The sequence below is a fragment of the Hydra vulgaris genome, chromosome 02, assembly GCF_038396675.1.
Source record: "Hydra vulgaris chromosome 02, alternate assembly HydraT2T_AEP".
Classification (NCBI taxonomy): Eukaryota; Metazoa; Cnidaria; class Hydrozoa; order Anthoathecata; family Hydridae; genus Hydra; species Hydra vulgaris.
In genome coordinates, this window is record NC_088921.1 from 8,179,207 (window position 1) to 8,195,892 (window position 16,686).

General features: G+C 25.1%; 1 protein-coding gene and 1 long non-coding RNA gene across 3 annotated transcripts in view; one reads left to right on the forward strand and one right to left on the reverse strand.

Moving 5' to 3' along the window:
• Positions 1 to 2,789, forward strand: part of LOC136076707 (NACHT, LRR and PYD domains-containing protein 3-like) — a 50,980-nt gene extending 48,191 nt beyond the window's left edge. For both annotated transcript variants that reach the window (XM_065790071.1, XM_065790072.1), the window contains one exon: positions 2,056 to 2,789. In XM_065790071.1, coding sequence (XP_065646143.1) covers positions 2,056 to 2,675 — 620 coding nt within the window. In that variant the 3' untranslated portion in view covers positions 2,676 to 2,789. The remainder of the gene's footprint in view (positions 1 to 2,055) is intronic.
• Positions 2,790 to 15,073: 12,284 nt separating this feature from the next.
• Positions 15,074 to 16,483, reverse strand: LOC136076704 (uncharacterized). Its single transcript, XR_010636529.1, has 2 exons — positions 15,791 to 16,483; positions 15,074 to 15,654 (listed from the first exon to the last, which is right to left on the reverse strand). It is a non-coding gene; the product is annotated as an uncharacterized LOC136076704 (long non-coding RNA).
• Positions 16,484 to 16,686: the final 203 nt, after the last annotated feature.

Sequence of the window (16,686 nt, forward strand, 5' to 3'; positions counted from 1 at the left end):
AAGCAATTTTTCAACATAACTGAGATGTTAATCGATTGTATATTTAACAGACTTCGCTTTTTTTTTTTGTAAATTTTTAAATCTAAGAGTTCATCTAAATAATACAGTGACATTCTAGAAAGTAAATTGAAACTTTTTTTTAGCTTACAGCAGTTTTTATAAAACGCTGATAACCTTTTTAACTTTGGGATCTCTGAATACAGAGATATATTAAATATTTAAAATTCATAAAAATATACTTAAAATACATATAATAATGATTGATTAAATTATCAATTTTTATCTTATTTTGGTTCGTTGCTTTTTTCTTTCCAAAAGCATTTATATATATTTGTAGCAAGGTCTAGAGTTACACGTCGTTTTTTGTGTGTGTGTAAAAAACCATGGAAACGGGCTAGTACAAGAAAGATTTCATCATAAGAGTACCATTTTTTAAATCTTTTAAGAAACTTTTAGTATTCGCTAGTTAAAAAGTTTCTCAAGTTTGTTCTTATGATATAATTATTTTATACGCAATTGAATCGCGTAAATTTCATTGCGCGTGCAAATTTAAACCTAGACTTAAACTTAGACTTTAAATTTAGACTTGTTAAATGTTGAAAACTCATTTAAACTTTTTTTCTCCATAAATAATACTTTTTAACTTTCTGTTATGTTGTTACGATAGGTAGGTGAAAAATTAGGAAATATTCCTTAAACTCTTTATTAAAAAAGTTTCTTATTGAAAAGTAACCTAGCACTAAAAGTTTCTTAAGGTTTTGGAGCTTCTCGTACTAGTTTTTTATAAACAAGTTTATTATTAAAAAAAAAACGTGCACCAGATGTCCAGTTTGTACATTGAAACTGTTGATTTTCTAAACAATAAGACCGTTAGGACTTCTTGGACGGGGTCATTATAAATTACATCATGCTATTTTTGACCATTTTTGACCATCGCTCCATGCCCTCCACTCTTATCACAAGATCGTAAGTCTTTAGTAACAAATCCCGTACAGGTCCTCATAAAACCATCAATTCCTCCCCCTCCTTCCTAGATCATGACGTAATTTATGCAGGACCCCTAAGGAACATAATAAAAAGGTTTTGCACTCTGCGCTTCTACGTATAAACCGGACACCATAGCTTTGTAGCTCTGCTTTAACGATAAAACTGTTGTTTATTATTGCAACTGTATCAAAAATATATTATATCATGATTTTGTTATAAAATTTAATGCAGTTTATAAATTATATTAATAGTTCTTTATAGAGCTTTCTTAAAAAAAAAAAATTTCAATCAACGCCGAATTCGAATAAACACTTATTTAAACTCTTTGAGTATTTAATGGTTTTTCACATAATTTATTTCAGATATATCGACGAAGGAGATTTTCAATATTAAGTTATTTATTTGAAATTCGATTTAAAACATTCATTTCACTTCAAATCAACGTTTAAATGAAATGCGTTCTGTTTGTTGACTTGTTACATTACTTGGTTGAATTTAAATCACTTTTTTAATTTGTTGTTATTAGCAATATGAATATAAGGAAGTATTTTTTTAAATTAATATTAATGATTAACTTTTTTTACATTATTTTAAATATGTTATATTTATGGTAAAACGAAGTTTAAAAAATGTGATAAAAATTATGTTTAAATTGATAAAATTAAAATATTTTTTACAATTTTAGTAAAAAATTGTTTAATTAAAAGTTTCTCTTTTTTTCTTTTTATATATAATTTTATTATTTAAACGTATATAATTTAATATTAATGTAAATACTATCAAGTAATATATTATCATGTAATATAATATTTAATTATAATATTTTTTATTGATTTTTCATTCTTTTATAACTTTTTATACGTAATATGTAAATATATTATATATATAAATATTATAATTTATTATAAAATTATGTTATAAATTTTATATTTATAAATATATGTATCATTATGTTGATTATATTTCATTATTATATTATTCATATGTTATTAATTCCGATTATTGTTTAAATTTTTATTTATTTGTTTTATGTATTTATTTTTATTAAATTATTGCGTTTTTCTTTAGATCGTCTACTTGAATTATCTCGTCAAAATAATAACGATTATCGACTTTATACTTATTATGTTCATTTATTCATTGAATGTTTTTATGAAAGTCAATCATCATTTACTGATGAAATAAAATTTATCGTCGATGAACAAAAGATGAAGTGGTGGGAGATTTGGATTCACGATGGGAAAACTTCTTACGAAACTTCTTATGAAAATTATTTAGTAAACCATTACATTAAATCTGGAAGAAAGTTACCGTGGTTACATGTTTCTAAAAATATTTTAAGTGATGAAGAAAAAAATCTTATAATTCAATGTTCAACAAATGTTCGCTGTGTCGACTTTCGTTGTCCAATTAAATTCGAAGGATGGAAACCGAAAGATAACATTGAAGAGTTGTTGATAGACATCTCAAGTTATTTAATAACGAAAAAAGATTTTGAAGAAAATTTTCTTCCGTGGATTAATCTTTGTGAAGGATTAGATCTTCACCTTCACGCCGACATCGATTTCATTAAAGAGATTTATGAATGGATTCGTTGTTTGAATCTCAAGTGGTTGTATATCGAGTACCATAGAGAATATTTTCATAACTTTGATGAATTAAAAAATTTTATAACACAAAAAAAATAGTTAACAGAAAAATGTTTAATATCTTAATTAAAATATGAACGATAGCTATAAAATAATAATTGAAATATTTAATATATTATTTTATAATTAAATATGTTTTAAAATGTACGAATTAATTTTAATAATATTTTAAAATTTTTCATTAATTTTCTAAATTATTTAAAGGATTATTTTTTATTTTAAAGGATCAAAATATATTATTAACAAATAATATTAATAATTATAATATATATAATTATTAGTTTTAATAATTATATAACTATTGTATTATTAATATATATAATTTTTATTAAATAACTTTATTAGTAATAATTCTAATATGATTATATTTTTTCAAAACCTTTTTGAAATTTTTGTTATTGTTTTTTCTTAATTATTTTTTTATTTCATTGTTCATGAAATATATAATCAAATTAAGATAAATAAAAACTAGATAAATTTTTGTTATATTTTATTTAATGATTTAACTTTAAATATTTTTTAGAAGTTTTAAAACTCTCAAATTATTTGTAACGTTATGCAGAAAATTTTTCGTTTAATGTTTTTTGTATTTATTTTTATGTAATTTTATAGATATTTAATTTTGCAATAAAAAATTAAAATTATATTTGTTTTCGATTTACACAATATAAATTTATGTTTATGTCAATTATTTTTAGATGTTTAAGTTTTCGTCCATCTTTGTTTCTTTCAAAAAAATTTTGTTGTCAACATAATAATAAAATTCGACAGTTTTGTAGAATTTTTCGTCGAAGTTATTTTGTTCGAAATATAAATTTTCAATTAAATAACGTTTGTTGTTAGGCCTAATTGATATTTAATTATTTTTTTTAATCGTTTTTAAATCAACAGTTATGACCATAAATAATGAGAGTCGGTTGCGGTTAAAGGTGGGGTGGTATAATAAATTATAATGGTCCCATTGAACAAGGTAATTAAAAGGGTGGGATAGGTAATTCGATTAACAGGTGGTATTAAAAGCGGTAATAACGGTGTGTTAGTTAGTGGTATGAGGTAAAAGAATTTTATAATTTTTGTAAATGAACAAGGTGGTACAAAGGGTGAGATGTGTACACCAGGTGATGATAAATTATTATGGTTTAATTAAACAAGATTGTTTAAAGGGTCGAATATCTGGGTCAAAAAACATTTGAGTTATAAGGATGGTAATGGTGTGTAATTGAATACAAGTGGTAATGATGTTGGTATGGGGTAAAGGGACTTTATAAGTTTTCGTAAATGACAAAATGATAAGTAATAATAAACTAAGGGTAGATGGATACGTGGTTCTCAATAACAGATATTAAGGTTTGGTGGGAGAGGTATCAATGGTATACATATTTTTTTTTTACCAGTGACTTTTTAATTCCGAGTTATTTAATAATAAATATTAAGGTTTGGTGGGAGAAGTATCAATGGTATATATATATATATATATATATTTTTTTTAACGGTGACTTTTTAATTCCGAGCTGTTCAATATTGGGGCTTTAAGTGACAAAAAAAATCTTTGTAAATGTAAATATAAGTGAAAATAATGATATTTTTTTTAGTTTCTAGGCTACTTTATAGGATTCGTTAACTTTAAAGGATAAAATTTCGATTATAAAGGAATAAACTTTACGATTTTCTTATTGTTTACAAAATTCGGATCGATCGTATGCTAATAAAAGATGCAGTCGTTTTTCAATACTCTTTAAATTTAATACCGTGCTTACATAACGCAATGTGACTAATAAATCAGAAGTAGCATTTGCATTGATAAATATTTTAATATATAACAAGAGCATTCATAAGACAATGTGTTATGTGATGATGAATCTCCTGATATACAACTTTATAAACGTGCAGTTTAATAACGATATTTATCTTTGCTACTATTTAACAATAATCTGAAAACAATTTATTTTCATCAATTATATCAAAAAATATTTTTTCTGTCAATCTATTTTTTTTTTTAACTAAAATTACAATTTATGATTATAAGATTTAAATTTCATACAAAAATGTTTCTTTAGTGATTTCAAAAGATCGTTAACATTTGTATCTGCATCAGAAAGTTCGTAACACCAGTTGTCTGTATGCTTTTGTCTTCTTAAAAACTGCTAATACAAAAAAATGGTATTATTAATTGCTACAATTATCAGCAATAATCTGCGCAAAATACTCTTCTGGATGCAAATTTACCACATCAATATAGTAATTTAGAATCATTTTTTAAATCGAAAGTTTCTTGCATGTCAATTATGACATAAATAAAATAGTAATTTCCGAGTTTTTTATTGTTTACTTAAGTCAAAAAATTAAGATTGCTAAAAACTACCCATAAATCTACTTAGAATTGCTTTAAATTTTTTTTTAGTTTGGTTTATTCATGGTCAACAAAATTTACAAGTTGTTGACAAAGCGCGGTACACCAGGTCTCTCTATTATGAAAATACAGTTTTTCGATTTCAGCTAAAGTGAAGATGCCAGAGAAGAGAAAGTTCGTGTTTGAAATTGTTCAAGTACTTTGCCTCCACCGCATTTTCAGTTACGTAATTCCATGATTTTACAACACGGTTGGTGAGGTAGTTGTTTTTTTCAGCTCAGTTTTGAACAAGTTGTACTTTTAGTTGTTTAGTGTGTTCTTGTGGCCAAATGCTGTACTTTAAAGATTTGATATTTCGTTAAAGTTGTGGGACCTGGAAGTTAACTTTGTTGATTTTGCTCATGATTTTATATTGCTCGATAAAGTCTCCTCTTACTCATCGTTCAGTTAGTGTTTTCTGGTTAAGGCTTAGATATCTCTGAGTATACGGAAGATGTTTTAAGGTGGCAATATGTTTTGTGGCTTGCTCGAGTTTGGCTATGTCTTGAGCTAAAAACAATGACTTGTACTGCAAAATTGTAGATGCGGGCGAACGTACGAAAAATACAGTGTGCGCCATACTGCAGAACTTTGACCTCGAAAAGCCTTCTTGAGCCTGCCAAGCACTTGGTTGCCAGCTGATGCAGCCACGATTTGTTTTTAACTTTTAGTCATAAAAACTTTTACTTTTATTTTATTATTAAAACAGGAAATGATAAATATTTATTGTCATTAATTATTTTGTGTAGCTATTATAACTATGATAAGTTATTATGATAAAATGATGGAATAGTTAATATTGATACATTTTATTTTAGTTTTTATTTATGCTTTTTATACTAATCCTTTTTCAAAATAATATTTTACTTAAAAGTAATAAAATTTAAAAGTAAAAGTTATTACATCATTAATACATTAGTTATATCATTATTATTTAGTTACCAATTACATAATTACATTAGTTTCATTCATTTGTCTATACTTTTTAAAGACCTCAGCGTTACATTATCGAATGCTTTATCAAAGTCTGTGAATAAGATATCGGTTGCGAGCAACTTCAGTCAGGATGTCGGTAGTTTCAAGTATGTTTGTGACGCAACCCTTTCCCTTTCAGAACCCGTGTTGAGCAGAGCTGATGAGTTTATTTTTGTTCAAGTGGTCAGTAATGTGTCTATGTACAAGTCATTCCATTACCTTGCGACGGACTGAAGTACGTGAGATAGGTCGATAGTTTGAGGAGAAGTTGCAATTAAACAACATAAGGTGGTTCCTATGTAATCAAAACTTTTTATTCATTAAATTTTTCAAAAGTAGGTACAGAATGTGTGAAAAAAATATTTTTTCGAACTCCAAAAATATATTGATGATGACATAGAGGCCTATAGAGTCAAAATAACCCCAAAAAATAGAGTTTACTCGAAACACAATTTCTCATGAGTAAAAGCTTATTTTACTTTCAAACTTGGTATACTTGTGTGTGCTACCTGTTTCTAGTGCGGGAGTTTTTTTTTTATTAAAAGATTTTGTTTCTAGTAAAAGTTATGCTTCAAAACAACTGTATTTTCGAAAAATCTGCTACTAGGCCTCGAATCTTAGTTCCCTAACCACGACTTACAAAAAATAAATTTATTTGAAAAAAACTGTGGCATTAGCAGTACAATGGATGAATAAGCCCTGAAAATTTCAAGTAGTTATCACTATTAATTCAAAATTTATGATGTTTTTCGTGAGACAATTTTCTTGAAAAACGATATGGTAGAAAATCAAAAAACAAGAAATTAAATTTGTTTTTAAAACCAAAATCCTCCTTTTAAATAAGTTTCTCCTCCCTCTTTATGTCTTTATCTAATAAACCCTTCTTGATGGCTTTTAGTTGTTATCTTTTTGCTTTAGTCTTATCTGATGTTATAGTAAGTAAATTTTGGATGCTGCGTCGGCTCATTTTTTCAGATATAATATTAAAATAGACAACGGTCTGTATTCCAAGTTTTTCATACAATTTTTTTTTTCATAAAATTGACCTTCGTTGAATTGAAGAACAGCGCTATATACACCTAACTGTATAATTGATCTTTCTACAAAGACTTGCTTAGGACAATTCATCCAGATAATATTATTCAGGGACTCGTTCGAATTTTGAGTTTCCTCGTCGATGCACATGCGAAGAAGGTCATCATTTAAAAGATCTTGAAAAATCTTGTTGCTATGGCCGTTGCTAGGCACTAAAATTATACCTTCCTGTATAAAATAGTAAATATTGTAAAAAGCATAAACAAACAGAAAGAACGTTATATTTTACATTAGAATATCTAATTTGCCAAAAAATCAATTTTTGAAAAAATTTTGACTTATGATTATGTAGAAACCACTTTAAAGTATAATTTAAAATTATTTAAGTGATTAACTATTAACTATAAAATTTTAAGATTTCTCCTCTTTAATATTTTTTTTTAGCTACAAAATAATTTTTAATGTAAGCCAATAAAAAAAAGTAAGCGCAAATAAGATTTGTATTTAATATAATTTGTTTACCAACACATTTAAATAATTTTAATAAATAATAAAGTCAATAATTTTAACAGAAAAGTGAAAAAGGCACTTGAAATGCAACGCCATAAATGCGCACCTTCAGACGGTGGTCTGAATGAGAATGACGGAGGTTTGAATCAGGATGACGGCGGTCTGAATCAGAATGACGTCACGACTCTCGTTTGGAAACATAGATTTTAATATTTGAATCAAAAGAAATTATTACATTGACTTGCTTTTGTTTTAATTTTTGTTTTTAACGATTTTTATATAAATATTCAAAAAACAGTGGACGCCTATATTTTATAGAATTTTACAAATAGTATCATCAACACGATTTATTAATAAACAATATCATTAAATATAAACCTATTAAAATTATAAATAAATCTGCCATTACCTATACTTCGCTCTTAAGTTTCTTGCAAAGTTTCTCAACGTTCTAATAGATGTTTTTTATAACTTGTCGCTATGAAAATAACTGTTTTTTTAAAAATTCAACGCAAATATTCATGATATAGGTCTTCCTAGATTAGTTAAATACTAGTAAAAATTTATTAAATTACTCCTTCATTTTTTTTAAAACAAAATGCAACAAAACTTTGAAATGGTATTATAAACTATATTGAGATTTCTATTCTAAAAAAAAAAAAAATTAACAAAAATAGTCTAACAAAAATAGTCAAAACTATTAACAATAGCATAACATTCAAAAAAAAACACTCAATAAATGTACATATCAAATGTCACAAACAAATAATCAGCTGTCTCTCTAGTGTTTTCTACCAAGAAAGTTAGACGTGCATGACTAACTTGTGCAGTTTTATTTTCCTTGTTTCTGGCTTCAACAGCTTCAATAATCTCAAACAAAGAACCTATTTGAGGATACTTAAAATACATAGTAATAGAAGCACCATGAATTATTGTTTTATGTATAGATTGTGACATAGGTATGGTTTTTTTTTAATGTATTTAGTAATGATTACAAATAGATATTCAGATTTCTGAATATCTATTTGTAATCATTACTAAATACATTAAAAAAAAATTAAATGTATATATATACATATATTTAAACAATTTTAAAATATATTCTACAAAATAGAGTGCTCAATCTTCATAAAAAAAAAGAGCAATTTCAAATTAGTAAAAAATCACTTAACGAAAATTTTTTTCATTTTAAACTGTGTTTCATCAATGAAGAGTCGGCAAATTTCACGCATCATTCTTACCTCCTTTGAATCCCTGACTGATTATAACAGTGTCCATATATATATATATATATATATATATATATATATATATATATATATATATATATATATATATATATATATATATATATATATATATATATATATATATATATATATATATATATATATATATACATACATATAAATTAGTAAAAACACTTATCTAATTTTTGATTACTTCAACACTGTGTTTCACCATTAATAGGTTCATCAGGAAGAACCTTCTTCCTGATGAACCTACTGATGGTGAAACACAGTGTTGAAGTAATCAAAAATTAGATATGTGTTTTTACTAATTTATTATTGCTCTGTTCTTTTAGAACATTGAGCACTCTGTTTGTTGAATACACTAACTTAATTCATATATATAAATATATATATATATATATATATATATATATATATATATATATATATATATATGTATAGATATATATATATATATATATACATATATACATATATACATAAATATATATATATATATGTATATATGTACATATATATATATATATATATATATATATATATATATATATATATATATATATACATATATACATATATATATATATATATATATATATATATATATATATATATATATATATATATATATATATATATATATATATATATATATATATATATATATATATATATATATATATATATATATATATATATATATATATAAAATATATATATATATATATATATATATATATATATATATATATATATATATATATATATATATATATATATATATATATAAGTAGGCCCAGCTCAATAGGGGAAAGGGTTGTTTTGGGCAAACCTTCTCCCCCCTCTTTCTCATCAATAAATGATTTTACCTTTTAGACGAGTCAGTTGGCAAATGAAGACCCTTAAATAGTCAGTCGGCAAATTTCAACTAGGCAGTTGGCAAGTTTCAAAAATTTTTTCTTTTATATATATTCCAATAAATACCTTTTTTCAAAAATGAAATAAATTATATTTATTTCATTTTTGAAAAATCTTAATTTTTGTGTAATTTATTTTTGAAATAGTATTAATAAATAATATTTTATACTTATTTGGTAAATCTAGAAAATTGATAAACTTTAAAAAAAGTCTTGATCTCAGAACTTATTGTCAGTAATTGGTTCCAAAAACTAATGTATAAAATATATATTTAAAATAAGTTCAATTTTTTTGAATTTTTTATAATATTTATTTTATTTCATATTTTAACATTATTCAAATTTCATATTCATTATATAACAATATTTTTTATATTTTAAATAAAAAAGGCGATACATAAAAATTTATGTTATTTTTGGCGAGAAAAAGGTGTAGAAAATGTGGTAAAATAGAAAACAACAGAGAACAACAACAAAAATAATTAGCTACAAACACACAAATAATAACAAACTTTACACAAAAACAAAAAGGCAAACACATAAACTACAAAATGAAAGCAAAAACTACAAAACGATATGCAAACATAAAAACTTCTACGAAATAAAATAAGATAAAAAAATAATAATCTCGTGTTTAACCTTTTGTTATTTTTGCCGGAAAAAAAAGGTGTAGAAAAACTGGTTATTTTACCAATTACCTTATAGTATATATAGACCTTTTTTCTTTTATATATATTTTATATCTTTTATTCTTTTCTTATATATATATATATATATATATATATATATATATATATATATATTTGTGAAAATGAAATTTGAACTATTAGAGTGCAGTGTTTAATAGGAATTATTATGTTTGTGAGAGTTTACATTATGTTTGAAATTTGAACATTAAGTTTGAACATTGAACTATTAGTTTTAACTTTTATTTTGAATTATTAGATTTGTGGGATCTTATTTCATTATGTTGTTTATTTGCATGTTTAATAGACTGTAGGATTGTTTATGTTGTTTGTTGATTTGGACTTGCATTATTTACAGACGAGCCTTTAACGAACAATTTTTTTTTTACTAAACGAGCTTTAAACTAACAGGTTACAATAATTATTTCGAGTTTTAATGCAGTCGAGCTTGAGCAACATGTAAAACGAGCCGAGCCCAAACAATACTAATCCTTAACGAGCCGAGCTCGAACTAAGAATCTTATGTTCGAAACGAGCTCGAGCCGATCCTGAACACTCTTAATATGTAAACAAGCCAAGCCGAGCCCTGGCAAGCTTGGCTCGTTCGGCTTGATTTACAGGCCTATATATTAGAAGGTTAACTTCTATTGACAAGGTTGTTTCATATTTTATCAATTTTTGAAATTGCACTCGCGAATCGATTTATAATTGACCATTTATATGAAAATAAGTTTAAGCAAAAAAATATATATGTATATATAATTTTTAGGGTCCATGCCAGTTCGAATTTGGGCAAAAATGTTGGGTCATTTAAACGCCTGGCGGGGACCTTAAGATTTATCCTATAAAATTTTTTATTCTAGTAAATAATATATGAATACTAATTACATAAAAGAAACATGTTGAAAAAATTGAGAAATTATTCTACAGAATCTTCTGAAATTGATTAAAAATTTTTTTTTTCTTTACAAAGACCTATTTTGTAACTCAGTGGCGTATTTTATAACTCGCAGGCGTATCTTAATTTTTTCAACTTCTTTTATGTAATTAAAATAGTAATACTGTAAATTTTACTTTAACCATGCAACCCCAGAATAAAAATTATTGATTTTTGGGGTATCTTTCTTTGCAAAGAAAGATACCCTAGATTTATTATTGTGTAAAAGTTATGTAAATAAATGAATTAAAAAATATATAAATATTTAATAAAACTGTTAAATTTATATTATTAGTAGTATTTTTTAAAAATACAATATTTATAAACAAAGGATTAAGCTGTCATTAAGTTGTGCTATAAAAAATATTGACAGAAATGTCATGCAAAAGTTATTTGAAATAAATACTAATTCTTTTTTTTAATACTTTATCTTGAACTAAAATTTTCCAGATTTAAAGAAGTTTAATTTCAAATTTATTAACAAAATTACACTTTCTACCCTATCAAACATATGATATAACATCTATATTTAAATTTTTACACATCAATTAATAACATAACACCGACATAATAAATTTTAAAAATCCATAATGGTTTCAGAGTCATCTTTTTGATTGAAAAAACAACTTTTAGATAGATTGAAAAAACAACTCTTAGATAGCCTTCATCCGTGATAAATCATATGATCAACATACAATCAAGAAGTTTCTTAAATAAACATACTTTAACTCAATTATATTATTCCTTTATTCACTGCCATATTAACTACGCTAACATTGCTTGGGGTAGTGTGAACAAAAGTATACTAGAACCTCTTCATCGTCAACAGAAACACATTGCACGTCTTATAAACTTTAAAGACCGTTTTACTCATGCCAGGCCTCTCTTACTTGAAATGAATATTTTAAATATATATCAGCTAAACGTTTATAATATTTTATGTTTTATGTATAAATGTAAAACCAACGATTCTCCTTCTTCCTTTCATAACCTATACTCAATAAAAGAAAAAAACAAGTACAATCTACGAAATGATAATTCTATTCGACTACAATTTTCGCATACAAATTTTGGTAAATCTTGTGTTTCTTTCCGAGGAGCCTTTCTTTGGAATAAAATAGTTTTGAAACATTTTGACTTTTCTCATGAATGGACTTATACCTCTTATAAAAGGAAACTTAAGAAAATCATTTTGTCTATTGATAATATACTTTTATACTTTTAATAGGAAATTTATTTTAAAATTTCTATTTTTTATTTAAATTATTTTTTTCTTCTAATATTGTTAAACACAATTTTTCTTATTTATTTTAAAATATGTAACACGTAAATTTGTAACGAGTTTGCAGCGGTTCTCGACGACAAGACCTTAAGGTCTTCTACGAGTCTCCGCATTCTTTTTTTTTATTATTTATAGTAAAAATCCTCACTTGTAATTGTTTATATTATTATATCTTAACTTGTAACTTTATAAATATTGAAGAAATGTAAAAAAGAAAAAAAATAAAGAAATATAAAAAAAAAAAAAAAAAATCTGAAAATTCCCGCACGCATTCCTAATATATAAATCTACAATTCCAGTTTACAACATATATCTTTTTTTAAGTGATGCCGTAAATATATTTGTATTTTGTAAAAAACCAGACATTTTGATGGTTATTTTGCTTGAAACTACTATATAACTCTAATTTAGACATATAGTTGTAAACTGGAATTTGAGATCAACTAGAAAGCTCTCTTTATAATAAATAATAATAATAGTTAATAACGTCATCATGTAATCTATCAAACTCATTATTTGTAGTTTTAGTATTAGTTTTTTAAAGAAATTGAATTTCAATGTCTATATAACTTTTAACTAGCAGATTTTATAAAAAAAAACAATGATAAATGCTTGAACTTTATTTTCTATTTAACGAAATTAAAATACTATTACATAACCCTAATTTTTTTTTTTTTTTTTGCAAAAAGCATTTCGGAGAAAAACAGTAAAAAATAACCGCCGTGAATAAGAAAAAAGAAGAAAAAATTCAAAATTCTGAAAATAAATACCGTATATTAAATATATATGTCAGGAATTAAAATTATGCACTTTAGATTGCCGTTTAAATGATGAAATGCTTTTTAGTTCTTAAACATTATATATAAAACATATTATACTCACCCAAGAGATATTTACTTTGTTGATTTTTAACCAAAGCATGTTTTATATTAAGTTAGAAACAACTTTTTTTTTCCACAAATTTTTATTAAATAAATTGCCAGACTTTCAAAAATAATATAGTGAATACAAAAAACAATACTGCATAAAGTGATAAAAACATGGAATGCAAAAATATAGCATATGCAAATACATTTTTACTTGTTAAAATATGCCTTATAAATACCTTGTGAAAATGTGCCTGTTGAAAAATTGAAATTTTTTTTCAGAAAATTAAGTAAAATCCTATTTCTGCTTCATGACAAATGCTTAGTAACATGGTTGAAGATTTTTGCAGGACTCTATAGAGACCCAATGTTCTGCAATTGAAAAAAAGTATATTTGATTTACTTTTTTATATATTTTCAATCCTGCAAAAATCTTCAAATTTTTAAATTTTTCAAATCAATCAAAATCTTTTAAATTTTTCAAATCAATCAAAATCTTTTAAATTTTTCAAATCAATCAAAATCTTTTAAATTTTTCAAATCAATCAAAATCTTTAAATATTAAAGATTTATCATACGGGCTAAGTTATTTTTCCTTTTTTTATTAAATGTTAAACTTTTCGACTTTAATGTTCCTAACTTTTGAGATTTTCTTGCTTTATTATTGAGTAATTCGGTTAACTCAAATGAAAATGGCTCTTCGATATTATTAAGCGGGCTGGTAGCATTTGAGTTTCTTACTTCTGACATATCTGTTGAAAAGTAAATTAAAAAAGTCAGAATATATTTAGATAAAAAAAAGTTTAGCACAACTTAATTACTCATTTATTCACTGTTATATAAATTTTGCAACTACTGCCAGGGTTAGTAAGGGCAAAAGTAAGTTTGGCACCTTAAATATTCTCAAACTTAACATTCATCTAGTTTTACAGTTCATGTATAAAACAAAATGTGGACTGTCTCCAAAACTTATTTTGAAGAAATACTCCATAAGTATTCTACAAGATTTTCAAAAACAACTTTGTTGTACCAACTTGTTTGTGATTTGTTGTATCCACGGCTATTTCAAACCAAGCTTAACGGCTTCTTGTTATTTTTTGAAAATATTGACTTAAGGGGTGTTACTAAAACTTCTATAACTTTTAAAATATTAAAGATAATTTTGTTTTGTAAAAAGAATAAAAACACCAATAAAATGTTTCATTTTACTACATTTAATGCAATAGTAAAAAAACTTCTTTAAGTTTAAAAAAAACGCGACAAATGATGAAGTTGGCTGAATTCAAGTAATTTGATGTTACTTTTTATCAAAAAAAAAAATCAGAAAAATTTGTCTCTGTTATTCTCAAATATACCCATTGTTTGACCATGATAAAAACAAAAAAACCTTACTTAATTGTTTAAGGATAGCTAAAGCAGACTTTATTGAGGTCTGAAAGCAAACCGCACTTTTCGCAAAGTTATGAAAAATGTAGTTAAAAGGGGGATTAGCTGTTAAAAGAGTACATTTTTAAACCTAGGAGTTCTTGTTTTAGAAACTTATTTCCCTAAGCCAATAAATTCATTGCATTGCAAAATAAAGCCAGATTTCGATTTTGGAATATTTAGTCAAAACATTTAAAGCTTAAGCATTTATTTTTTTCTGTGCATACAGTTCTATTAATATGGTGTTAAGTTGTTAATAAATAAACACTCACAAAGTCTAATAAAATAATTCATGACCAAATTTGAGTTTAAGTTTTTGAATTAACCTCGCTTTTGGTAGTAGAATTATTTTACAGCACTTGAATCTATAGTCTCTTCTCTCAGTAAATAAAGTGTTTGAATATACAAATAGCTAATTGAAAACTTTTGAAAATTTGTTTTTATTCCCATTAAAAACTGTTTTATAATCAGTTGGTTTACTGATAGGTTCTTTAAGTAGTAAACTATCTTTGTACATCCAATTGATATCAGATTCATACTCATGCTAAACCAGAAAAACAATTGCTCCACTCAAAATTTTGATAACGTTTACAAATTCTTAATTTATTGAACTAAATTTTTACACCAACTTGATATGAGATTTATATTCCATTCTTTAACCAGAGAGGAGGTATGTAGAGCAGAGGTACTGCAAAGGTAGAACTAACTTCTGGTGATAAACATCGAATGGATATGTAATATATCTATAAAAAAATGTTACATATAATGAAGGACAACACATTTTTTAAAATAAATACACAAACATACAAGATCATACCCAACCAACATACCAGTTGCTCTGATCACAAGTTAATATATAAAAGCTAGATTTTTACATACATTTGATGCAAGACTAGTATTCCATTCTTTAACCTGAGCGAAGGTATTGCATAGGTATAAATAACTTCTGAAGATAGGAACAGAATGGGCACCTACCTAATATATAAAATCAATATATTAAAAAATAATATTTTAAACTAACATTACACAAATATTAAAACAGAATAAAATTATCTTATATATAAATTAAAGATCTCATATAATTTATCTTACTTGTAAATATTTTTTTTTGTTGTTGTTGTTTTTAATTTTTTAAAGATTTTAACTAAATTTGATGACCACAAACAAGACAAAGACCTTGTCTATATATTTTCGCCACGCTCAGAACACACAACACACTTTCTCACCTTAGAGGCTTGAAGCTTCCTATCAGCTTTGCTGTGCAATTCAAAGCGTTTTAAAAAAAGATGCAGCTTCTGCTCCTGATTTCTTACTGAATGCAACTGTCTTAATTCCTTATTTACGCTATTATGCAAACACTCTCCCTCCACTTCACTTAGCAACCCAATAGTTTTATGGAATTTTACAAATAGTGGCACATTAAAAATAAGTTCATGCATTTTTCGTGTGATACTTTCATTTGGAAAGCAAGCATGAAACTCAATAGCAAATAAATTTATATATTGATGAAGCTCAGTAATTAGCCTAATACTCATAGTCTCTAATTGAGAACTTAATGAGTTAAAATGTGTGTTGAGAGCCCTATTTTTAGAATTTAAATCTGTAATTTCAGCTTCCAACTTAAATACTTGCATTTTAAACTTTTCTATTTGCTCCATATTTGTTTTATTTTCAGAAGTTAATTGATCAATTTGATTCAGTAGCTCCTGACTGTTATTTAAAGTGAAAAAGTCATCTGCATCTGCTGATTTTTTTTTTTTGGCTTGCGACAGTTG